The sequence below is a fragment of the Anoplophora glabripennis genome, unplaced genomic scaffold (genome assembly GCF_000390285.2).
Source record: "Anoplophora glabripennis isolate ALB-LARVAE unplaced genomic scaffold, Agla_2.0 scaffold27, whole genome shotgun sequence".
Classification (NCBI taxonomy): Eukaryota; Metazoa; Arthropoda; class Insecta; order Coleoptera; family Cerambycidae; genus Anoplophora; species Anoplophora glabripennis.
This window is the reverse complement of record NW_019416292.1, coordinates 1308796-1336003: the sequence shown is the minus strand read 5'-3', so window position 1 is coordinate 1336003 and position 27208 is coordinate 1308796. Positions and strand designations below refer to the sequence as shown.

The 27208-nt window shown below is 30.6% G+C and overlaps 1 protein-coding gene across 1 annotated transcript; it reads right to left on the bottom strand.

Moving 5' to 3' along the window:
- Positions 1 to 492: 492 nt before the first annotated feature.
- LOC108909961 (lipase member H-like) lies at positions 493 to 15967 on the bottom strand. Its single transcript, XM_018714441.1, has 7 exons — positions 15897 to 15967; positions 12805 to 12916; positions 3521 to 3669; positions 2460 to 2708; positions 1710 to 1934; positions 1487 to 1652; positions 493 to 1194 (listed from the first exon to the last, which is right to left on the bottom strand). The coding sequence occupies exons 1-7, from the start codon at positions 15901 to 15903 to the stop codon at positions 1137 to 1139; spliced, it is 966 nt and encodes a 321-aa protein (XP_018569957.1). The 5' UTR covers positions 15904 to 15967; the 3' UTR covers positions 493 to 1136.
- Between the last annotated feature and the right edge of the window lie 11241 nt (positions 15968 to 27208).

Genomic DNA, 27208 nt, shown 5'->3' with positions numbered 1-27208 from the left:
GTGTCGGCACTGGCAATGTCGATGGATAATGGGTGTTTGTCCGCGTTTTTTCAAGTGTAACCCCCTTCCGCACAGCCTTTGGCTTTGGATTTGGGGGTTGTCTCATTTCTGTGGTGTGTTTTATGTTTTATGTTTTATGCGACGTTAAATTCCAAAAGCATTTGAATATTTCAGCACTAGACAACGCTGCGATGAAAAATTGGGTAAAAGCTAGTTCTAGTTTTAAAATAAATTTTCCATTTCAAAATAACAAATTAGTTTCCAACCTTTTATCAATAACCATGTAAAATGAACTTATTTGTTTTTATTTCTTTGCTTACTTTCATATTTTTAATTTTAATTTTCTTGAATTTTTTAGCAAATATCTATTTATTATTCTCAAAGATGGTAACATTTTATTGTGAGTGAAGATGAGGGAAGATGATTATCTTCCCTCTATCAAATGAAAATAAAACAATCATGTCATTTTAAAATATTTATTTACAACCGAAAGCACGTTATTCTGTGCCTATTCTACAATAAATAAACCCTAGACTAGAATCTCACTGTAGGTAACATTATTGGAGCAATCTAGTTTATTTACAAGAACAATAAATAGAAAGTTTTTCTACTAAAACAGGCTCAAATTATTCATTAAGTTTCTTTGCCAGTTTAGAAAACGTGTAAAAATGTACATTGTGATCTAAGTCCACAAATATGTTAGTTTATTATAATTTAAAGAATTGGTCTTCAAGATCACCCTGTATATTATAAATAATAATTACTAATTAACAGGTTTTTTACATTAACTAATCTACTTATTACAAATTTTATGTCAAAAAGTATTTCCTCATTTATACAAACAAAAAATGCACTACAAAAGTATATGGAGTTGTATATTCGTGGGGGTAATTTCTAATATTCATTGTGTATTGTTTTTATATCATTCAAAATTGAAACTTTTATGAAATTTTAAAAATAAACATAAAACGGTGTTCAAAATGTACCTGAGAACTTTGAAGAAAAATTTATTCCCTTTGAATCAAATTCTGAACACTTATAGGTATTCCTAGACACTATATGAGCTGTTTCCTATACTTAATATTAAAAAAAAGTTCTAAAAGGTGGTGTATTTACAATAACTATTATCATCGTCCTTACGTCTTCGAAAATGGCGATTCCGTGTTTGTTCTTAGATAATAGTTTCCTCGTGCCCTAGAAAAAAAAGGAACATTAATTAATAGTTATACAAGAATTACTTTAACCTACAGATCCGCGTTGTTAAAGTAAATACGTAGCATTCTTTTGTATAAAAAAAATGTGTGAACCTTGATCTATATTTGTAGAGTTCAGTGTTTCAGGCTTGCCCAATACCTAAACCTATGTACTGATAGCCACGCCCTATAGTCGTATACACTAACAAAACTTGAAACTGATAATAAAAATATTATATTTGTGAGGTACCTACATATGAATCCCTTACACTTTAATTAAAATAACTCTTTACCTCCAGTCTACGTACAACCCCATCCTAGAAATTGGCCGTTCCTCAGGGCTACACTTCCCACTGGTGTAGTCTTCCCAGTTATCGCAAGATACAGCATCGGCGAAAGCGTACGGATTTATCACGGATTCTGCGAAAAACTGGTAGGACCTCCAATGACTACAGAAGACTGAAAGAAACTCCCTTAATAAATATTTCTGACCAAGAATAGTATGAAGTTACTTACAGGGTTCGAGAATAGAATCCGGACTCCTCCTCTTCACTTCAGGGATGGTACATCCTGGCTGAGGCGAAATTCCCTGATTTGGCCAAAAATCCACATGACCTATTGGCGTGGGATAACCAAATATCCCGGCGTCTGTATGGATAACATCTACGAATTCTGCATCGCTCGCATCAAGCTTCAAACTCTTTGGCCATTTCCTGAATAGAGGACCTGCTGGATCCATACCTACAACACATTTGAGTAACATATTAGTTAATGCAAGACAACAGTCAAACGTCCCTAAAGGCATTGAAGAATCTCTAGATTACGTCTAAACTGGTCTGGAGATTACTGAAAAAGTGAAACTTCCGGATCATAAAGAGTTAATTCTAATAGCGCCTTCGTCAAACAACCATCAAGAAAGGAGCCCGAAGAATTATTACCGTCATTCAGTTCAATGCCAATTTGCAACAAGGGAACGAAAGGAAGTAATCATGCCTTGCTCCAGTTTGAAACATTGAACCATAGAAGAGATAATCTGAATTAGATCAAGAAAAGTATTGTGTTAAACCCATAGCGAGGTTCTTGAAGCTGGTGCGAAGGACCAGAGGACTAGAATGGGTGCTAGATTGAAAATGGGAGATTCAACACAAAAAATCACAAGGTTGCGGTGCTTCCGAAGGTATTGCCAAACAATTCTCACAAAAAAAAAATATTAATTTTTCAAATTTCTGTAAGAGTCGCTATTCTAAGTAATTCGTGTCTTTTTACCTGTTATCCTTTGGATTCTCCCACTCTTAACGCTCTGCCCGCACACTCCAGCCATCTGAGCGCCCAGACTTAGACCCGTCAGATGCAAGCTGGGCAAGTAGAGCCCTCGCGATACCAAATAGTCGATGAATTCGGCAGTGTACTGTCCCACTACCATCGTATTTTTCGATGCTGTCAAATACCATGGTCCCGCTTCCAATCGCTGGGCGTTTACCAACAGAATATTGTGGTCACCTCGATGGGTGTATGCTGAAAATTTGACAGAATATTACTTGACGAAAAGGTAGATTTTTTCGTTTTCGATCACTTAATCCATATTTTCTCATTCTAAATGTGTAAACTAAACATAATTTAATGAAATCACAAGTCTGGTTATTGTTTATATTTTATTTTGCTCATTTTGAGATCAGTTTTTTGAAAGTTCAATTCATCATAAAAAATTCCTAGCTGATAGCTACTACTTTATATTTTTATTCAACTAAATTTGAAAATAAATAAATAAAACTAAAAATAAAAATTGACTTGGCACCTATTAAAGTTTCAGTTTTGCAATAACTGTTACCTCGACGTAAGTAATTTGAAAAATATTACAGTCATGTCAATATTAATTTTAATTAACAATTAATTTTGCCTCTTTTTTCAGCTTCCACGCGGTTTTATGTTTTGCAACAGGCCGATCTGTAAGGCAACAAGCCTTAGCTGGATGTCAGGTTCGGTCAATGTCGTTAGCTTTCACCGATATGCACTATTATGCAGCGCTGAGGCAGGCCAAAGCTATTTGCATTGGCAGCAAAACAAACAGCACGTGAGCTTTTTTGTCTATGACTTGCGGGATTTGCTTAAAAATAGCATCTCCGTAAAAAGATGCAAATGGTGATTGCGAATTGATCCCTGTGAACTGTATACGCGGACAGGGTTTTATCGAATCTGCTGGAAATGGAAATGGCCACCTCTCTTTACAGATTTTGATGTATTTGACTTTTTTCTTAGAATCGTGATGATGAAAGTTTAAATAACAAATAAATAAAATACATTAAGTAGTGATTAAAAGGAAAACTTACCAGTCCGTATCAAAGTGGCAGGAGTAGCTTGAGAAGACTCGAAGAAAGCATGGAAAAACAACACTGTGGGTTCGGAGAAGTTAAAATGTGATTCCGCTAATGCTCTGTCGTCTCCTATTCGTAACTGTGTGGGCTGCAGTGGGTTGTACCTAGAAATAAAAGTATATAAAGAGATCAATTTGTAAAAAAAAATGTAAAAATATCGTAATAGAAACAGAAAATGTTTCTATTTCCCTTGATAGTAAAATTCCTCTGCAAAGTATAAGAAGGAACTAGTAAATCAGTAAGTTTCAGGATATTCGCTTTTTTATTCTCAATATAACCCTGACTTTTACATATCACAAATTGATTTCGTCAGTTGGGTAACTGAAAATTTTTGTTCGAAATATATTATATATAAACACTCGAAATTATCTATCTGAAACTCAATTTTAACGATCAAATCGTGAGTCACGTTTAGATTTCCGCTTCCCACAAACAAAGGTGTAGGTATTGCCAAAGTCAATAATATATCACTCTATTTCCACAGAACAAAACAGATCTTTCGACAATTTATTGTAGGGTTAACGACACCAGATCTCTGATACCTTGCGACCTGAAATTCAATATTGATTTACTTAACAATGTAAAACAATTCTATGGGGAAAGATTTTTCAAGCTAACTGGGGTAAAATCGATAGAGATGGTATGGGGGTAAGATGATTAATTGCAATGATTTTTTTTGTTTTTTAATAAAAATCATCTCTGCGCAACAAACATCGAATAATATGCAAGTTAATAATTGTTAAACATTGTTTTATAGGCTTGCGAATGTATTTGTATATTTTTTACATTTGTTGTAGTAATATCTTTCCCGCTCATTCAATTTGTACAAAGCCATTATTACAATTCTGATATATTTAATCAAACGTCCAGTCTGTTTCGGTGTTCAATACTTTGCGCACGGTTTTTTATTATTTTCATTAACGATATCACGAATAATTGTAATGTTCACTCTTTGTCATATGCTCTTAATTTAAAAATCTACACTACTGTAAATTCTGTATCTGACTGTAAAAAATTTTGAGTACAATTTGGACTTGCGCAGCATGTGTTCTGACAATAATCGTCTACCTCTAAATGTTTCTAAACGTAATGCCAAGTCCTGTTCTTTATTTATTCATGCAACTGTATTTTTTTAACATAATTAATCATTTCCTTTGTATTTCTGTTATTTTTTGTATATGACTATTTTCCATTAATTTTCGTCGTAGAATCTAGTGGTAAAGTTTGGGCCATTCTATAACGGACACCCTGTATATGTATATAAGTAAAAGTTTTTACTATTCACATTTACAATCTGGCGTGTACTTCAACAGCCACTAAAAATTTAATAGATACAAACGAATAAATGACAGCTTCAATCAACACCAGTACCGGTAGACGGACAATTTTTTAAAGTAATCAATAAACACCGCTCACGTTATTTTTAATGTTATTAGACTGAGCTGTACGGGCGTGGCAGCTTTTATAAATATATTAAATGAAATCTACTGGCTCGTACAGAGATATTAAATGATATTTACGGTAATTACTTGTATTATTCGGTGGTCACGATAAAATATGAACGGTAGCCTTTGACGTAACGTCATAGAGAATATAGTTTCATTTTTTCTTCCTGTTATAAAGAATTCGGCCTTGCAAGATATTATGAACAGTAAAAAAACTCATAAATATTCAGTAGAAGAAATTACAACACTGGTTTAGATGCAGCAATAAAATTAGCATTAGTGATAAAAACTGTTATTACTTTATTATTGTTATCGTTTTTTAACCTTTCATGAAAAAGAGCAATAACTTTCTGTTATTACAGAAATGGATAATAATTTTAAAACCTTTTTCAACTACATCCTGTAAATATATAACATACAGAATGCTTCAATGAAATGTCTCGATAGATGTAGAGATGTAGGCACCCTTTTTTTTACTTAAAACATCAATAAGAGATACATCTACTAATTCTGTCTTTGTACAATTTTGTTATTTTATTATGTGTTAAATATAAATATTTTAGCCAAAATTTTATAATAATTGAAAAATTTTAATTAACATGAAAATTCATGATGAATTTTATTTCAGTTCAGCGAAATATTAAACCACACTTTTCAGTAACTGGAAAACAAAAGATCATTAGGATAATAAGAATTAATAGTTACAGTATTATAATTTTGCCGTCATGGTATATTTTAAGGTGTGAAAGAATTCTATGAATTTACATTTCGTATCATAAAATCAGAGTAAAAGTATGTAGGTACTGTTAAAATATTACAAATAGCAAACAATACCTACAGTAAGCGAAAAGTGTAATGCGAATGTGGAAAAATTATCGAAAGGAAAATTAAATCTGGAAAAATTCAATAAGGATCAAATTTGGTAATTAAAGTGGCTATATTAACTATCCATTTGCACAATTCACACACCCTACACAGGGTACGTGCTGAAAATAGTAATAATATATCTAATATGAAAACAGTGTTAGAAATAAGTAATATATTTATTAAAGGATAAAACTACGTTATTATAGGTAGATATTTTTTGAATTCATGTCATTAACATCTTGACTAATTGTAATTAAATACGACAGTAATAATTATTTCAAAAACAGGTTTATACAGAGTGTCGAGTGATGAGACATTAGACATATTTCAGAGACTACTTCAATTTTAATTTTGATAATTCTTTCCATGAATAAACAACAAATTTAGAATTTCAGCATTTGAATAAATGTTTTCCATTCTTTAACAATAAATAATACTCAAATAAACATTCACTGTATGTGTTAAATTGGCAACAATAAACCAGTAACAGATTAGGTGCTTGTTTTGAAGTTCCACTAAGAATTTGACAGCCATCCTCACAAGAAATTATGCGATATCCATTGACGAAAAACAGTAAATGCCCTAAAGAACAGAAGAGATAGGTATAGGGAACCATTATACCATTCGAAAGGAACAAAATTATTCATCAGGTTGCTTAAAAATATACAGGGTGTTCCATTTACAAAAAAAATAAGTTAAGATAGTTTAAGTTGACTAAATTCGGCATTAAATTTCTATCAGCCTGTATGAAATTAAGTCATTTTGAAATTACGGCAGGGAAGCTTAGAATTTTAGTTATGTCCCCTATAAATTTTATCACTCTTACTTTATTATTGTAAAATCTAATAAATCTAAATAACATCTTTTTGAATTAGGCAGTTTTTTAATATTTTTTGAAAAAAATATTAAGTACATAAAAAACGGTTAACTTTAAGAATAGGAAATCTTTATGAAAGTTCACCTAAAAATTTACGTAAAATCCAAAATTGCAATAATATACAGGGTGTTCCATTTAAAATAACGAAGATGACGTCAACTTCCGGTATAACCGGAAGCGTTAGGAGGACGCCATTATTTCTGTTGAGAAGGGCATGCCCAAAACACTTTTGCTCAAAATTTCAAAATTAAAATCAAAGTAATCTTTGAAATATGTCTAATGTCTTGTCACCGTGGGACACCTTGTATAGAAGTACAATTATCACATTCCTTACTCTATAATTTTACCAATGTTCGTGACCTTTATCAAACGTAATTTCAATAGAATTTGCCAGTCCTAAGGCAATGACAAAGATAAATCTAAATATCAATGATAAAGTATAAGCTTTTACAACCTTTTCAATCCGTGTATTGGTAACCCTTGCCAATACACTTTGTCTTTTAATAATAATACCTGTTTATCAATTAAAAAAGAAATTAATTAAAGAATTAGAAAATTATTTAACCAATAAATAGCTAGTATGGTATAACTATCTATATGGAAAATAGATAATAAAACAAAAAAAATAAGAACTGTCAAATTTAACTTTCAGTTATATTATATTATATTATTGTTTTCTAATTTCTCCATTTTTTAAAACCCATTATATCGAGAAATAGTAATCAAATTAACTAATCAAGCTACTCACAGGTATAAACATAATTTCAAATCAGAGTCATCTGTGCAATAGCCCGGCTCGATATGAGAATGTCGACATCCTACAACAAGTTATACACGGTCTAGGTCAAGTGAGTGCAGACACCAGGAAGTTTCTCTACGATAGCATTTACTAACTTTCTTCGCGAATTACATAACTTCATCAAGCAATGAACATTGATACAAATGCCCATGTTCAGATAGTGGTAACATTTTTAACTCATTAAGCTTTGGCAGACAGTGGCGTTACCAGAATACACTGTAAACTGTTCAGCTGGGAATATGATTTTTTATATACCCAGTACACATACGTTAGAACAGGGATGCTCAGACTTATAGGGAACAGGGGCCACTCGGGAAAAATATAAGCCAAGGACGGAAACAATATTTATTAACACAAAATTTTTTATTTTTAAATAGTATGAAATACAATGATATAAATAAAATAACCTTCAAAAATGTTTGTTGTAATAATTATGTAATCATTACAATGTAATATTTCATGTTTTATTATTTTGATGCATGACATTGCATTGAACTAACAAGTTTTTTTATATTTGGCTCCACATTACTTGTAGCCACACGTATAATTGCTTCCAAATTTTCATTTGCCAGACGGTTTCGGTTTTTCGTTTTGTTAAGTTTCATCACTGAAAACGTTTGTTCACAAATATACGTCGATCCAAATAAGCTTGCGCATTTCAATGCATTTATTCGCAACTCTTTATAAGCGTTTTTATCAACGCAACGGTAGAAGTTGAGTAAATTACCTTCATTAAATTTGTTTCTTAAATTATCATCATTTTGCATGTCTATTAATTCCAGCTGCATTAATTCCGGCGCATTTTCGGGTGAAATGTTGAAAGGATTGCTGAAAATGTCCAATAGCGGTTTAACTTTTTTGAAGTCTACAAAACGATTTTCAAAAGCTTGTATCAAAATATCAATTTTTTCAACATGAGCGAAATTGACGTCAGTTTTATTGAACTTCTCCATAATTTTTTTGTAGTTCGGAAAATGGCCGTAATTGGCTGAATTGATTTGTGTCCTGAAAAGACTCAATTTGCATTGAAAGGACGAAACATGAGAGTATAGCTGCGAAATCAATTGATCTTTGCCTTGGAGTCGCGTATTTAAGACATTCAAGTGATTTGTGATGTCTACAAGAAACGCTAAGTCACACAGCCAATCAGGGTTGTCGAGTTCGGGGACGTCGTTTTTCTTTTCCGCCAGAAATAGTTGGATTTCTTCAATCAAGTTAAGAAATCGCTGTAGTGTCAACCCACGACTTAGCCACCTTACTTCAGTGTAAAACAGGAGATCACCATATTCGCTTTCAATATCCTCGAGAAATTGTTTGAATTGTCGGTGATTGAGACCTCGTGATTTTATAAAGTTTACGGTAGGTACTACAACTTTCATAACATTTTCAAATCCCAATAATTTTGAACAGAGGGCCTCTTGATGTATAATACAATGAAACTGCATTAATTCCTTGGTATTTATGTTTTTAGTTTGTAAATATGTTTTTAACAGAGTTACTATCCCAGATGTACTTCCAACCATTGAAGGTGCTCCGTCAGTTGTAATTCCAGATATTTTCGTTAAATCCAAATCCATTATAGAACATTTTTCTAGAAGAGCTTTGAGCATGTCACTTCCCCTGGTTTGACTTGTCAAAGAACTCATACCAATCAGTTCTTCACTCACTTCAAAATTTTGCGTTACACCTCGTAAAAATATTAATAGTTGAGCAGTTGAACTTATATCTGTAGATTCGTCGAGCGCTATAGAAAAATACTCAAAACTTCTCGATTTCGTAGCTAATTGCTCTTCTATATTATCTGCTAATGCGGTAATTCTTCTTTGAACAGTCATCCGATTTAACTGAATTTTTTCAAACTTCTTTACATTTTCCGGACAAATTTTTTTTGCGGCGATATCCAAACATTGCTTAACAAACTCACCATCTTTAAAAGGCCGACAAGTTTTCGCTATTATTCGAGATATTTCAAAGCTAACTTCAGTGGCTGTTTCAGCATCTTGAATTGGTTTTGTAAACATAGATTGCTGGCCTATTAGTTCCCGTTGTAAAGTGGAAATTCTTTGCGTTCGATTTTCGCCAGTTAATTTGGTAAAAGTTGGATGCTGGGTTTCATAGTGCCTTTTCACATTATATTCCTTCGGAATAGAAACACTACTCTTGCATATTAAACAGACAATTTTGTTATGCGATGAAATAAAAAAGTATTTTTCGGTCCAAATATCATGAAACTGTCGATTTTCATCTTCAACCTTACGACTACGTTTCTTACTGGGGCCTGGTTTATCCATATCAAAATTAATATTATATGTTACAGTCGGTAAAAGCCAAGTTCGAACGACGAAATATTTACTCGTCACAGATTACAGTTCTCAAACAGTATAACGTTCGCTTATCCGTAGTCAAAACTTAACTGCCCCGGTAGCCGGCGATGCGTCGTATTTATACGAGTTACCAAACATCGAGAACCATCCACTTTGTTCGGGGATCGACGTGTTTCGCGAATCTGTAATCTAGTTGATGCGACAGATTTCTAGTCTCGTAATAATATGCTTGGACCGGAGCGCGGCGAGTAGAATACTTTTAAAATTCGTTGGCGGGCCGCATGCGGCCCGCGGACGCGGTATGTGCATCCCTGCGTTAGAAAGATGTTTATAAAGTCCAAGCATCGTTACAGAAACATGTTTTTTATGTACAATCAACTTAAAAATGTCACGTTTCAGGCAAGAAAATAATAATCATGTAATTCGCATATCATTATTTTCGATTACGTGAAAGTTCATCATAAATAACTATTAAGTATCATTTTTTCAAGATCTGTCAATAAGATTATTATTTTCATATAGAGCGTTGGACCGCAGCGTAAATGTTGTGTAAACACGAAAATTCGTTATTATTTTTTTTACCATTGAATATCACGTTTACTATATGTGCGATTGTTACTATTTTCTTAACAATATGAGGCAAAACCTCGTTATTATAAAAATGCTATGGCGGTGACTTTACCAAATGCGTTTATTTTCAATTTTATAAAATTGTGCATCTTTGTGCTATTACTCAAACAAATTTTTCTATTGATTAACTTAGCATGATTGTGCACCACTACAGAGATAAACTGTTTGATTTACTTTCAAACAGAAAAAGGTTAAGAAATTACTGTGACCGTTGATATAATTATTGTCTGTTTCTGTGCAAAAATCCTTGAATTTTATAAATAAATGAACCGGACACATAACCAGTGGATTTTTATGTCTCTCAACAATCTGTAATTGTTAACCCAATCTCAGTATTCCATACATAGCAAAATTAATTTAATTTAAGTAGACTGAGTTCTTTTATTTATGCATTTGTTCTTAATAGCAGAGCAAAATATTCCTATATCCATTTCACTATAAAATATAAATAAGAATATCTCGTTGGTTGTGAATGAGTGATGAATTATTATTCAAAATAAGTTTATTAGAAAACGGTTCATGCTATTAAATTCTAACAAGAGTACCTTTTTTATGCAAAATATGATAAATTTTCATATTTTTCGTTCAGCAAGTAGAAAAAATTACGTACAAAAAAAAATTGTAATATTTGCCTCATGATTCCGCATTTTCTTTGTCCCCTGTAGCAAATTTTGATTTATATATTATACCGATTATTAAACATATAAATAGTAATACAACCCCAAAATTTCATGATTTAATATCAGACCGTTTTGAAGTTATGAAATAAAAACTGTTTCCTGATCCCTTCAAGGGGCCGGCCGTGTCTCCCTTGGGGGCCGCCATTGACAAAAACTCTACTAAGGTTTTCATCATATTACGACATGCTTTACATAATCTCCAATTTTGTACTTATTTCGTTAACACCTTGTATAGCCGCCAATCAGTAATGGAGATATTGCCAAATATCGTCACTGACAACCCTAGAATTTCGACACCACTTATTTTAAATTTAACAAATAATAACTGCGAAATGGCTCGATTTTCGAAATAATCACAGATGTTTTTTTCTTAACAATACCAACGGAAACTAAATGCACCAATGTCTCAAATATTTATATATCTAACAGTATATCCGCCACTGGTTAACAGATTTGTGTACAATTGTTCCAATAAGTGGTTAAGTCATTAGTTCAATTTTCATCAATAAAGCTCCTAAAGAGATATTTATATAAACGGATATTTTTTTATTTCAACATCCCGTATCGCGAAAACGAAGCGTTTCCGGACATATGTTCATAAGAACATTTTGATTTATTTGTAAAACAAAATCCACCGTTTTAAAGTTTGGCAGAGTAAATTATCAACAACCTGCACACATATACCTATTTATTATATCTTGTATAAGTATCTATCTATGTATCTAATTTTAATGCAATACGTACTGAATTGCTGTTAGTCTACAAAAACAAGCAAGTTTTTATTTAAAGCCGGCAGTAAAGTCAACATACGTCTATCAGTTTCGAATATTAGTTGATTATTAAAAATTATTTCAATTAATCTCGATATATTGATATTAATGACCATTACTAAGCAATAACGAATTATTAATCCACATACCGAATCAGACACTCTAAACCAATGAAATAGAATTCCAATTACGGTTTTATCCACACATAAATTGACTTATATTGTGTCTATACGTTTGCGAAATGCCACATTATAACATAATGCACTTGCAATTTACTCAAATCTGAATTTTATTACCGACGTAACTATTACGGTTCCCACTTTCCCATGCGTGCGTCTGTGTAATGAATTTATTATAATAATTAGCGTACTTTCGCGCCATTAGTTCTCATTGAGAGATAGAAAATTGGAGCGATTGCCCCAGGAATAATGGTTTATGAATAATAACAGCGGAACTCCTACCATCTCACAGAAGTATAACTCATTTATTAGAGATTACGTTTTATCTCTGTAAATATTGGTAAATTAATTCTAGGGTGGCAAATGAAAACCCTATTTACATGCTAAAATCGATGCAAAAACTGTTGGTTGGTAAATTAGCTTTAAAACTTTGCGGATTAGTAATAAACAATGAAAAGAATTGGTTGCAACAGATGTTCAAAATGATTATCATTTTCAATTTTGCTTTTTTTAACATTGTCCATTCGTACTATCGAATCTTTTCCTCAACTTTTTTTATTTCATATAGATTATTTAACTTTTATAATTATTTTAATACGTGGTATTATTTTATAGTATGTAAAAGTTAAACATAGGCCTATTTAAACAGGAGATATGGTGCTACTTACCTAGTGAACAGCTGAAATGATATATCTCTGATAGGGTCGATGGTGTGGCATTTTTGTTTGCCTATCGGGAGTAACTGGACATAGGCATCTTCAATTCGAACCCCAGGAGGTCCTGAAATAATACAATTTTCTAGAGCCTCTAATAATTAAAATTAATTAGATATACAAGGTGTCTGCTAGAAAACGAGCCAAAATTTACCATTCTAGGATGTAAATTAATGGGGTTATTTCATATAAAAATTTGTTAAAAAAAAAATTAAGAAAGATTTTACTTAGTTTTAGACATATGTCAGAAACCTCCATACAGTTGTTGTAGCTATGACCTGGAAGTATCATTAGATGATATTAAATTTTGTACAGGATGTTTCTAAAAATTATTAATTTTCTTAATAGAACAATCCATATATTATGTCATATTTGCATGGAACTCTTTTTCAGGACTACAAACTCACGATTTGATGGGTATCTCTAATCATAAAAAAGATGGTCACATTATACCAATGGCATATTCTAAGAGCGATATCTTTATTACCATATGGTCAAATTAGCTGAAGCTTTCAAAGCATTAAGCTGGCGACTTCGCCCAAATTTTAAATTTTCAATTAAAACATTTTTTATGTTGATGCTTAATGGTTATTGGTTGCAATGTCACCTGACCTTAATTTTCTGGTTTTTAAGTATAAAAAAAATGCTAAGTTGTAGCCTTGATCTGGAAATATCATTCGACGATATTAAATTTTGTACAGGATGTTTTTACACAGGGTGGTAATAACTTGTATGATTTTCAAATAGAACAACGCATATATTATTTCATATTCCAATGGGTCGCATTTACAGGACTGCAATATAGTCGTTGTTTCTCACAAAATCATTAGTTAAAAAATCACTGCCTTTGTTTGTAAATTTTACGACGTAATAATTTATATTATTGACAAATTCATATTTTATACATATTATGTCTAAACATTTAGTTTAATCGTTTTCCAAAGGTGTTTCTTTTGACTTAAATAAGCGAGATTTAATTATTTTACATAACCTCATGTCATTTTTTATTTATTTATTGTTTTTTTCATACAAAAAATACCTAGAATTGCACTCAAAATTCTCTAGAAAACTGAACAAAAAGTTAAATTACAAGTTTGTTTTTCGTTATTAATGAAGAATGCCCTAGTAAGATTATAATAACTTTTTTAGTTTTTGTTGGACTCAATCAAAGTTTAAAAAAAGTTCACTGAGTTTATCAAATGCAAAACTGCCGCAGATGGTAAAATAGAATTAAGAATATCGAAGACTGAGATAGGGTACAATTTTATTAGATATTTTTTTTAACAAAAGTTATTCAGGATCTTTTAAAATTTGGTTAAATTTAAAAAAGTCAAGTGTCATTAAAAATTATTTCCAAGTCAATGAAATAAATACTTTGTTTCGAAAAGCATGATAAAATATTTTTTACAGCTTTACTGAATTATTTATCCTAAAAACTGGTGAAAAAAAAACTGTTTATATTTACTGAAATAATTTTTAATTATTAAAACATGTTTTTTTTTAATATAATCTGAGTAAGTATATAAACTTTCAATGGTTCTTATACACTTTTCTAATAAAAAAATGAGTTTTCAATCTACTCGATCTACTTTAGTATCTCAGGTGGCTTTGCATGAGAAGGGTTGGTGTATGTCAATGAGCCCTTTCTTTGAAAAAAAAAATTAACTAAACCAGACAAATACTGAAACAGTTCTAAGGGTATCAGCGTCACGAACAGTATATGTTTGAAACTAAAAAAAATATACCTGTTTAGCACAAATGTCCCCTACGTACCCATTAATTGTTGCAGACCCGGAAAATCTAAGGCGATTTCGGCGATAGCCAAATACGCCAGAAGATAATCAGGGTCGAATACACTACCCCCTATCACTATTTGCGTGGATAAGATCACTGTTATTTTAGCCCAATCCTTCAGAAGCATTTTCGGGAATATTTAATCACAGACTGTATATAGCTGCAGCACAAGCAACAATGAAACAAAAAGTTGCACGGTGTGACTAATCTTGATAAGTAAAAGTACATTTTTATCCTGAATTGACAAAACTGAATAGGTTCAGAAGCACAGAATGCGAAAAGGAAATTGAATTTTGTTAATTGGCACCCGTGTTATTAATTTTTAACAAAATAAACGATCGGTGTATACAGAACAAATGGATTATTAACAAAAGAACTTTTTTGCAAGTTTTTTACAGTTTTTTCTTCATTAACTTCCTAATTTCTGTTAACTAAAATGTTTAACAATATTTTACCGCAAAAAAGTGAAACAATGTATTGCAACCATTGATTCTAAACGTGCACAGTTATTTTTAAGGTCCTTTGTTGTTACATTCATAGTTCATAAAATATGCGTAATATTTAAACTTTTATTTTATTCAACTCAAATTTACCAACATAACATTTACCCCCTTGTTTTTTTTACCTTTGAATCTAGGAAAAATGGTAAAACCAAGGTTATAGAAAATTTTGTTGCGAAATCAAAGAAATACATGTATAAAAAAAGCAGTTAACTACTGCGTTTCGAATATAAACCAAACTTTTCTACATATTTTATAAATGGGACAGCATTTGTTGCTTATTGGAATCCTCTCCATTTTCTAATTACTATACATTTCAAATATTTGCCATGGAACCAGTGCATATTTATACTGTTCTGCTATTAAATTTATTAAACAGATTTTTAAACTTTATATTATGAAAAAAAAATCTATATCTACTACGAAAATTGTTTTTGTACTGTTTTTTTAGGCAGAAAGTTAAAAAATAAGGGTGGTAGAATGTTAAACAATTTCTTCAACTGTTTTCGTGTTTAGTTGTAAATTTTACAAAAAAAAAGGTAAGCATTTTTTTAGAAGTCATTCCCTTTTTCATATTTATAAATGATAAACATTGTTACGAGCACAATTTATGAAATCTACAATTTTTTTGTTTATGAATTAATCCACTTTCATTTCAAACAAGCCCTTGTTGTGGGCGATATGTTATAAATAGCTTTAGTATTGCATTGAATGTTCAGCGACAAAAGAATAGAACTCCAAATCATAATTCACCTTTCATTTATCTATCGATCTTTGCCTTGTAAGCGTACTAATTCGTGTTCTTTATGAACCGTTGTTCTATACAGTCGTGGTCCACAGTTGCTGAAAGAATATAAAAAAACTATCGGTAGATATTTTTTTATATCATTAATGTTGAATGTTAAAAATGAATAAATAAATGTTGTTATAAATGTTTTATAATAAAAGTGCAGGGTTGCCCCATATTGATGATGATGAATAAAGAAAACTTCAATATATGTATAATCAAAATTGTTTCTAAAAAAATGTTTTTCAACTTAAGTTTGTAGGAATATTTCAAGGACTAATTTCTGGATCATTTTAAAATGAAACGTTATGTCTACCAGTGACAGAAATACTCGGAGACACTTACAAAAATTTTATTCCTAAAGAACAAAGGTAGGTAATGCAAAGCGACATTGCCAATATTATTATTTTAAATCCAAACACAAACTTACCATGCAATTGAATACATCAACAGTAACCCTAAAACTACTAATTTACAAAAAATCTATAGGAATTTTTAGTCAGAAACACAAATAGACAATGTGTCCATCGATGTGGAAAAAATTATTAGTACAGAAATTTTTACTTTTAAGAGAAATACCTGTTAGAAAATTAAAACTTGTCTCAAGTTCTAACGACGGTATATATTTTTTTAATGTAATGTTATATAATAAACAGAAAATTCCTACAGATTTAATTTTCTGCATGAAACGAACAGTTGTATGCATCTTATGATTTATTCAGTTGTATGATGAGCACATTTTAAAAAATAATTCAGAAGGGCAGTATCCCTGTCTGATCGATATAACTACATGCAAATTCAATCAATTTTTACAATACAGATATTTATATTACTAGTACCTACATTTTTGAAAAACTGAAGTTAAGTCGCTTAAGACATATTCTTTTTCTTAAAATGATCAAGAAAGTCACCTTCCTGAATTATTTTATATACATAGTTATATCTAAAGTTTTTTTATATGTAATTTTTTACCAAATATGGTTGAAATCTATTTATGGAACATAAATTCTGACAATACAAATCATGGTAAAACCTTCTGTCTACACAGCACACCAGCTGTTATAAAAACTTTCTTTGAATATCTATTTAGATATTTTAAATATGACAAATCATTATATATCTACTATAAAAATTTTCACAGGTGACATACTCTGCCGGAAACACTTCGTTTTCGAAGTACAGGGTGTTGAATTTAAAAAAAATGTTGTCATATCTATTTAAATATCTCTGAAGGTGCTTGACGTAGATTCATAAAACTTAAATAATTATTGGCAAAAATTTTCTGACACACAGACACGGATATAGTATATTTTTTTCATTTTACTCATATCATATGATTCAAAAATCAGTACCTATCCAGAATTTTGCTTTGTAATGTTTTTATTTATTTTAAAATAATAAATAGATACAAATAATTATTATTTACCAAATATTTGTTCCGAAATTTCTTCTATTAACGCTAAATGTTTTTGAAATTCTGACTGGGACTCTGCTCTTCGTAACGGAGAGTAACGAGGAACGTAATTATTACCTTTATTTTTCATTTCCATCTGATGTCTGTGTTTCATAAAATATATGTAATAATTTGATGAAATTTTGTTCTGCTAAGCCCTGGTTTTACGTGAAAAAGATGGGATATCTTCCTCCAAAATCTTTTGAATAGCTGCGAAAGGGTTTTCTTGATGCGGACTGATTCTATTTTTTTTTCAGTAAATATGGCAAATACTTTAAATTTTTATGAGACATAAGAATGTCCCCTATTTTGGTGCAAGAATTACATATACCATAAGGTTTTAAATTAGTTTCTTGGTTGTTCACTGCTATGGTTTAATTGTAAACAATTAGAAGCTAGAGAAAATTTTGACATCACAAGCCTAAGCCTACTTGATTGCAGTTATGATTTTTTAAGAATCATTGATATATTGCCATAGACATCGGTTTTCCACAAAAGCTTACTTTCCTTCTATTTTAGTAATACTAAGTGAATTATACTGAAAACATAAATATCTGAATTCAAAAATTAAATGCCTTTTTTATTGCTAAAGTGAATGTAATGTGCTGTTTTTTATATTTAGTAAGGATCATTAATAAACTGTCATAGACATCGCATTTCTACAAATACTTACTTTCCTTCTATTTTAGTAATAGTAAGTGAATTGTACTGCAAAGATAAATATTTGAATTTAAAAATTAAATGCCGTTTTTATTACTAAAGTGCAAGCAATTTTTTATGTTTTAATAAGAATCATTGATAAACTGCCATAGACATCACTTTTATACAAAAACTTACTTTCCTTCTATCTAGTAATAATAAGTGAATTGTGTTGCAAAGATAAATATTTAAATTCAAAAATTAAATGCCTTTTTTATTACTAAAGTGAAAAGTGAAAGGAATGTTTTTTTTATGTTTTAATAAGAATATTTGATAAACTGCCATAGGTATCGCTTTTCTACAAAAACTTACTTTCTTTGTATTTTAGTAATACTAAGTGAATTGTATTGCAAAGGTAAATATATGAATTTGTCTCATTTATTACTAAAGTAAAAGGAACGTGTTGTGTTGTTTTTATGTTTTCCTAATTTTCATTTCCAAAACGAGCCATTTTTGAATTTAAAAAAACGCGTAAATGCGATTAAATTATGTGACGTTTAAGAAGAAAAAAATATGTCATGCACCACAAAACAATGTCTACATGTCAAGCCAACTTTATTTTGGCGAAATAAGTTTCAAAATGAAACATGTCATTTTTAAAATAAATTTTAATTGTAAAAATATCCAAAAAATGCATTCCTTCGGAAAAATTTCCGGAAATAATTGAAGCACTACGGAGATTATAAGTGATAAATTAACACAGAAAAATATGTTACAAAACATTTTTTAACAGAATCGTTCCCAAAATGTGAAATTTCCGCACATAATTTTTTTGTCATTGACGTTGTACATATTAAATGTCGAAAAAGGTCACTACAATTTTAATAATTTCTTAATATTGGACACCCCGTAATGCCTCACTGAAAACTACATTTATATACATTTAAACACAAGTAATTTTGTAACAAAAATTAACTAATCAATAAGCGAATCAGTATACCTACGTACAAAAACTTAGCTTTTTTCGAGAATCTTTATGTAGATTTTATCAGAGTCACCCTCTGGGAGTTTAAATTTGAATACACGCATTACACGTAAAGATTCAGCACTGCAATTCCACACCATTAAATCAATTACGTAACCACATGTGGAAGATATATTATTTCACTTTCCCCTATTCTAAAGCGATTACTTTCCAAACACTGATCGAAAGGGATAGACGGTAAATAAGCTATTTCTAAATTGAACATACCAGGCAGAGCCCCGATAAGGCACACGAACAAAAAATCCGAAACACCCATGACACCCGAAACCGAGGTGGTATTTGAATTGAACCAAGTGGTGCACTAGACGGGTTGCAGCGGCAGAGGCGCGCAGTCTTGGAAATGCCTTTTGGAGCCGCCTAGCTTATGTAGTGGAGACTCCTTTCTTAGCCCACTAGCCGGACGAAAGCGCGAGCTGTGCGTAAGGTTAAAGTTTTTTGGCGGGCCCGAAGAAGGCCGCGTTTTTCGGCGTATCGCACCGGAACAGACGTTGGCTGGGGTCAGGTCGGCTGTTTCGAAACTTTTTGTCGCATTCGTTTGTTTTAGCGGTCGTTCCGTTACACAGAGAAAAAATTCGTTTAAACAGAACTAAGGGATTCTCTAATATGTGCGCCCATACAAGAGAATAACGCTTTAAAAGTTATTTAAAAGTCTTATTAAAATGTGACAGAATTATTTAACCCGTCGAAGAACTTAAAAAAGTATTACTTTATTGTATGGGGAATTTAATTCTAAAACTTTTCTTGCTCTTGTTAATTTTCAAGAAACTTTGTAGTTTTCAATAAAAACACGAATTACTAATAGTACGTATATATAGTTGTGTCATTTAGAATCATCGAAAATTCAAAAGTTGACTATGAATTTAAATATCAAACCTGACGATCAGGAAAAAAATTGGGAAAAGAATAACAGAATAAGAAAACAAACAACTTCAACAACAGAAATAACATACAATTTGTGGACTGATAGGTTATAGAAATTGTTCACAATACCTAGATATCCTTTTAATTTCTTTCTCTTTCTCCTTTTTTAATTTAAATTATTAAAGGATGTCATCCAATAAACTTATGTAATAACTATTTCAGTTATCTACGCTTTAAACATAGAATAAATGAACAATTGTGAATTTTTTATGCTATGTATAAATATTTACTAAAGTAATTACTCTTTAGGTGCATATCTTGTAATATCTCAAGAGAAATGATTATTTGCGATAGAGCCGAACGGAGAAAAATAAATTCAAACAATATCAAAACATTTCTTAATATTTGTGCAAGAAAAATGCATTATTGAATTTACGACTTCTGTTCTCTTATGTTTATGTTGTTATACCAAAATTTAATAGAAATAGAATAAAAAATCTAAACAGAATTTTTTAAACGAGATCGAGATATATTTCTATTGGACTTTGATAAATAAGATTTCAGTTGAACGTGTGAAAATTGATAAAAAGGATTCATCCTTACATATCACCTAAAGTCTTTAGAAGATTTAGATTAATACCTGAATGTATCCTGAATGAAACAAATGATGGCATCATTTTTTTATTAGAAAAACTGGTATTCAGAATTATGACAAAACGCATCCAACTAAAGATATTCAAAATTCATTTAACGATACATTTTAGTTATAAGCGGATGTCTCAAAATTTACGCAAGATTTGAATTTAGCGCCATTTGCGCGGTAAAGTGTTGCCAATGAAAAACAAAAGACAGCGTGACAGCTGACAGTTCAGAGTTATAGTACAGTCATTGAAGCTGAAAATCAGCTGTAACCTCCGAATTCTTTGAAACTGCATGGATTTCCATGAAAATTGAGAATAAGGCTCATCTCAGTATCAAGCTCAAAAGTGACATAAGCCCAATTGACGTTTTTTGTTTTTTAGGGGTAAAAACTACCCCTAAGTGAAAAAAATTGAAAAAATTTAGTTTTAAGCATTTTATTGATAAAAATCTTGTTCAAGCACAAATATTAAATAATGTTCCATGTTCTCTAACATGTTTTATGATATATTTGATCTTTTCGACCCTTTATTTAACCCTTAAAAACTACCCCTATGCAACAAAATTATGATAAAAAATTACTCTTTAAAGATTTGGAATGATTAAATCGTGCAATTATTTAAAATAAAAGTTACCTTATGGCTAATAAATAATCTTTCCCTTTCAACCCCTAAAAACTACCCCTGTATTGACAAAAATGATAAAAATTTACTTTTTAAAAGCTTGGAATGCTTTAACGGTGCAATTATTTAAAATAAAAATTCCCTCATTGCTTATGAAAGAATTTGTATCTCATAACACTTTTCAACCCTTATAAATCACCCCTGTGCTAAAAAAATGATAAAAAATTACGTTTTAAATCTTGGAATGCTATAATTGTGCAATAATTTAAAATAAAAATTCCCTTATATTGTTTATGAAAGAATATTTTACTTTTGCCATTTTCAACTCTTATAAACTACCCTTTTACCAATATTAATGTAAAATATTTTTATTATAATCGATTTTTAAATATAATCAATCATAAAAAAAATTGCTACGCTGCATATAAATAATCACACTAAATTTTTTTACTTATTTTATTTGTATAATATAATATATAATATATAAAAATGAGAAAGCCTATTTTGCTCCGAAAAAATGTCATTGGTTTTTTTACCATAACTCGGTTAATTTTGAAGCTATAGTATCCTACAAAAAAGCATTTTAAAGATAATTTCAAGAGCTGTAAGATCGTTTGCATATAAAACCTTTTAAGTCCTTCGTTTTTTAAAGGGAAAGGATCGAAGGGCTCGAAACAGGTCTTTTTTCACAAAAATGGATACTTCAAGGGGTGATATCTCCTTTATTTTTTATGCTATAGGAATAAAAAAGCAAAATATTTGTTGAAAAAAAGCTACATTTTTGTTGTCCATCATTTTTTTCATATCTTTCATAGTTTCAGAGTTATTATATAAATAAGGCAATTTTTTTGAATAATGAAAAATACGTTTTCAACTTTTACCGTTTATTATTCAAAAAATACGCATCCTAAACCGATCTAACTTCAGGATCGTATGAAAAACACTAAAACAAAACTAATTGTAAAAGATTTACGATTAATTTTAATTCTGATGGAAATGGTACAGCGTTTACTGCTCATGTTTGCTTAAAAAATATGAGCAACCCATCTGTTTTTGACGATAACTCCTGATTTTCTTGTTTATTTATAAGCTACATTTTTGTTGATTACATTTTTTTTTAATAAAATGCGTAGTTTTTGAGTTATTCGGGAAAAATACTTTGAAAAAGTGTTTTTTTCACTCAAAATTCCAAGTATTCAATCGTGAATAACTAAAAAACTATTAATTTCTCGAAAAAATTTTCGAATATTTTTTGCTCAAAATTTGAATCTCTATCGATTTCCGTTATTTTAGGAAAAAAATGTCCACCCCCGAGAAGGGGTGTCAACCCCCCAACAGGGTGGATGCGTCAATCGGCGCTATGTCACTAATGTTCATTGACCTTTTCTCTAAATATCTGCCAAATTTCAAGTCGATCGGTTCAGTTTCAAAGAATTTGGAGGTGAAAAGCTTCAATGACTGTACTATTACTAATATTGGAGCGCCACATGAAAAAACAACGGGTTTTCATTGTAGAGCAATATTTTAAAAATAATTAAAGTTTGGCAGCTACAGTTCGCAATTTTCCTACAAAATACGGTCGGAATGGTGATTTTAAACACTCCCTTCAACACAAAATATCGAAGCAGTTCGTGAGAGTGTTGCTGAGAGTTCCGGTGCATCCGTTTGGCACCGAAAATTTCGGAAAAAAGAGTGCGTGTGTGCCAGCAGAACCATGAAAGCACGATATGCTATTCCATGCATAACCTTATACTTTATAATTTATAAATCAATAAAAAAAACTATATTTTTAATTAAAAGCCTGTGTTTTCTACAAAAATTATTTCTTGCGTGAGTTTTACAACAAAAACTGCAAGACCCTCCAAAACACTAACATAACGTATAGAAGTGCATAATTTGTTTTTGGATGAAAGGACAGTACTTTGGCAATCCCTGCAAGACACGATTGAAATTCTCAATTATTATTAACTTCAACTTTCATCAGTGTAATTACCAAATAATTGCTTAATTGCCACTTTATTAATAAACTAACGCACGTTCAAGAAATACTTTCACTTTTTCAATGCGTTCAGTACCTAAATAAGCACTGTTCATTAAATTAAGAATCAGATAAAAACCTCAAATATTCATTTTCGGGTTAAACGGTTCACCGGTCAGGATTTTTTTCTTTTGTCTTGTGGCCTTGGAGGTCATTCTGAGACCATGTAACGTTAAGCGGCGAAACAAGCAATTCCGTCTGCAGCTCTAGTTCTTTCCTTAACAAAAAAATTACCTTCATTCTTATTACTGGCGGTTGTGTAGGTCCTTCCATATGACGTTAATTGAATTTTGTAGATTACGCGCGAAAGAACGAACTGGAAAAATACTTGGAAGGTGCTATGCTATGTATAGAGAAAAAGGATAGCCTTTGTCGATTTTAAAACTAATAACGCATTCAATGATCAATGTTATATAAATCGGAAGGCCGTCCACGAAAGAAAAAACAGGAAACGTTTTTCTATAAGAATTTCTGTAAGAATTTGGGTCGTTTTTGGCTTCCTGCATAATGCAAAGTCTTAAAAACAACAATTTATAATTATTCGTAGCATTACTTTACTTCTCAGATACCTAATTGACAATTTATAAAGAAAATTTCTAAAAATATATGTAACCAAAGTCTACATACAAACAAGATTGTCCCAGAAGAAGCGGTTTTCATGTCACAGGAAAAAAAAACTGAGCTAAAAGCAACTACAATCCTTTCTTTATAAATAATTAAAATTTAAAACAAATGTTATAGACACATAATGAATAAAAACAATTCCATCAAACTGACACTCTGTTGAACTCACAACAGTTGCCTTTCTACGGTTTCATATCCATAATTTGCCAATTTCGAGCGTGTCACATACATTTGCTAATTAATAAAAGTGTTTTCCCTTTCGCGTCAAAGTGAAAAAGTGTCTATGCTCCAGTTAGATTACTTAAAAGCGACTTTTAATATGTACATACGAGTTATATAATAAAAGCAAAAGCATTTCTAATATTTTAATCAACAGCGCTACATACATTGCGGTAATTGGTATGTATAATTAATTAAGATTAACTGCTGTCTAAAGATCGGAATTAGAAATTATGTTCAAAATTATTGATTACATTTTAGGGACATTTTTTATTTATTTTTTTTAATTTTACTTAGCGATATTCTAAAGAAGATTAAGAATCCACTACAAAACATTTCTAAAATTAAAATATTTCAATATTCTTACATTAAAAATAACTATTTTCTCCAAACGTCACGAAACTATGACATTTTCTGACTGTCAGAAGTCTATAAGGTTAGTAATTTCTTTACTGAGAGAAAAAATGGTATCTTAGCAACAGCATTCACTTTTAATCCTAGGAGCTAAAGGAGCTAAAGTTGACACTTTCAATCCTTAATAGTCCAATTAAATAAGCCTTTAAATCGAAATTTTGGTCAATTTGCCTGAATTTTTGATATGAGTTAGTTTGAGGTATATTATAACAATAAGTGACAGTAATTTTTTGTTCAACCCCCCGGTCAAGGGTGAAAAAAAAATAAAACAAAGGGGTTTTTCATGATAACTCAAAAGGGGCAAGGGCTAGAAAAAAAAGTTTCTTATAAAAGTTGTAAAGCATACAATTCTACATAAAAATTGCGTCTTGACTTTTTCTTGTACTATTAAAATTAACAGAGTTAGGGAGGCTAGAAGTTAAGGGAAGATTTCAGAAATTTTAAAAAATCATAACAAGCAGAAAAACGAATGAATTTTGTATTTTTTTTTTCAATCTACTCTAAAAAATGTAAAGAGACACGTATTTTTTTATCGGCGAAAAAACATATTTACGGGGTGAAATACACCCTCAAAGTTCGCCCCCTAAAACAGTTTTTTCAAATTTTCTGGGGTTCTAATCAATAATTTGAAATGAAACAAAATGGAAATTACTTATGATAAAAAACAAATATTTCGCAAGTGTTTCCGTGTTTGGGGGTTGCCACCCTTTTTTTTATTTCAGAAAAACTATATTTTTTGTTTATAAAAAAATCATATTTACTCAAAAAGAATTAAAAGTATGATTTATGTAAACAAATTGACAAAATTNTAATAATAAAAGAAAAAGTCAAATGACCATTTTTATGTAGAATTGTATGCTTTACAACTTTTTATTATAACATACCTCAAACTAACTCATATCAAAAATTCAGGCAAGTTGACCAAAATTTCGATTTAAAGGCTTATTTAATTGGACTATAAATTAAAAATGCTAATTCAAAGCACAAATTAATAATTGGCAAAAGTCATTGCCACTTAAAATAATAATAGTCAGTATTCGTCGCTTACAAAAATATTTTTTTTATAATTACCTTTGTATCTAAATACATGTCATCGGGGGTCTCCATAAGAAATTTTTTAATTATGTAGTTCATTTTTTGAAACGCGTGATTTTTTAGCACGTTATCCATCCGATTGCCGTTTCAAGAATCCTTTTAATTTTAAATACTTTCTAATATCGATGTTGTTATAGACATTCAAACTAGCTCTCAGCATCGCAAGATTTCATACTTTTGTTTAATTCAGAAAAATATATCAATAGTACATTTTCTGAAACAGATAATGTTACTCTCAGCCCCATATAATCAATAATTTTTTTACGTGTTTGCTGATATATCCCCTTCGATTTTTCTGATAATAAATTACACTATTTGCGTTGCTGATTCAATAATTTTTGGCGGAGTTAATGTGATTTCTTCCATTTCAAATAGTAAATAGTTATTTTTATGGGTTTAAATAGGAACAATATGGCGATTACTGTGTACCTAAATTATTTACTTAATAACGCTCGTCTCATAGCAGCCACAGACGATCTGATGAAATTATTATTATTCATGAAAGATTTTTACAATTTTAATAGTATAAAACAAATAGCTTTGTTGCGTATTATGATATAGTTAAAATTAATCGGCAAAAAAATTACGTGTTCAACTTGGCAGTAAAGTAGATTTAATGCCTTGGCTGCTTTAATAGACTCGGCTACGCCTCGTCTGCTAAATACCAGCCGTGGCATTAAATCTTGTACTCTACTGGCTGTTACTTTCCTATTTAAGTATTAAACTGATCCAATTTTTGAACAGTTTTTTAGATTTCACGGCATCGACTGTGCCGCCCCCTGACGGCGAACGGACTGCCTAACTTGCCTTAAAACTTTGGGCAAATGTCTGCAATCAAACGAACCCTCTTTTTTACAGACAGATACTCCACATATCCATTGTTTTACGGACATTTAAAATCACCATTGAGATTTACTCTTTCAAACAAACGTAGGTAATTGATGTTATTAGATGGTCATTATAAAGCTATTGCCTAGTGTTCTGTCAATGATTACGTTTACAGTCCATAAAACCAATAGAAATGACACAAGGTGTGATTAGAAATTGAGTTAGAATTTATATTGTGAGTATTTAAATGTTGCCCATTTATTTTCTCCTAGACTCGTTATAAACAAAGTGAATGTAACATATATATTAGTAAAAGTAACAAAATTTGCAAAACTGAAACTAAGTACATTAAACCTGAGCAACCAAATGCATTAATTAAAATTATTTCTTTGTAACAGAACTCAAAAAGACGAACATCATGCAAAATCAATATACGTAAATATAAAACAATGGAATTCAATTTGCAAACAGCAAAAAATGAATTTTATAAAAAAAAAGAAATTTGTTCATAATTATATCCTAAAAAATATATTTTAACACTTAATATCTAATTAACAATTTATTTTTTATAAATAAAATATTAAATACAGATTTTTATTGCCAAGAAAAACGGAATTTGAAATTAGAATTTGACTTTTTAAAATAGATATTTAGCAATTTCATTTAGGAATAATAAGGTACCTATTTGACAAATCTAAATTTTCTATGGAATTCAATCATTTAAGCCTTGCCTAGTGAAAGTACGGATATTTTGATCAAAAACATTACTTATTGCTTATCTATTAATTATTGTACTAAAT

Excerpts from the sequence above, each read along its gene's own strand:
- LOC108909961 (XM_018714441.1), bottom strand. Across the intron at positions 2,709-3,520 it reads TGCCACTTTGATACGGACTG|CATACACCCATCGAGGTGAC; the intron begins GTAAGTTTTCCT and ends TCAAATTTTCAG. Across the intron at positions 1,935-2,459 it reads GAGAATCCAAAGGATAACAG|GTATGGATCCAGCAGGTCCT; the intron begins GTAAAAAGACAC and ends AATGTGTTGTAG.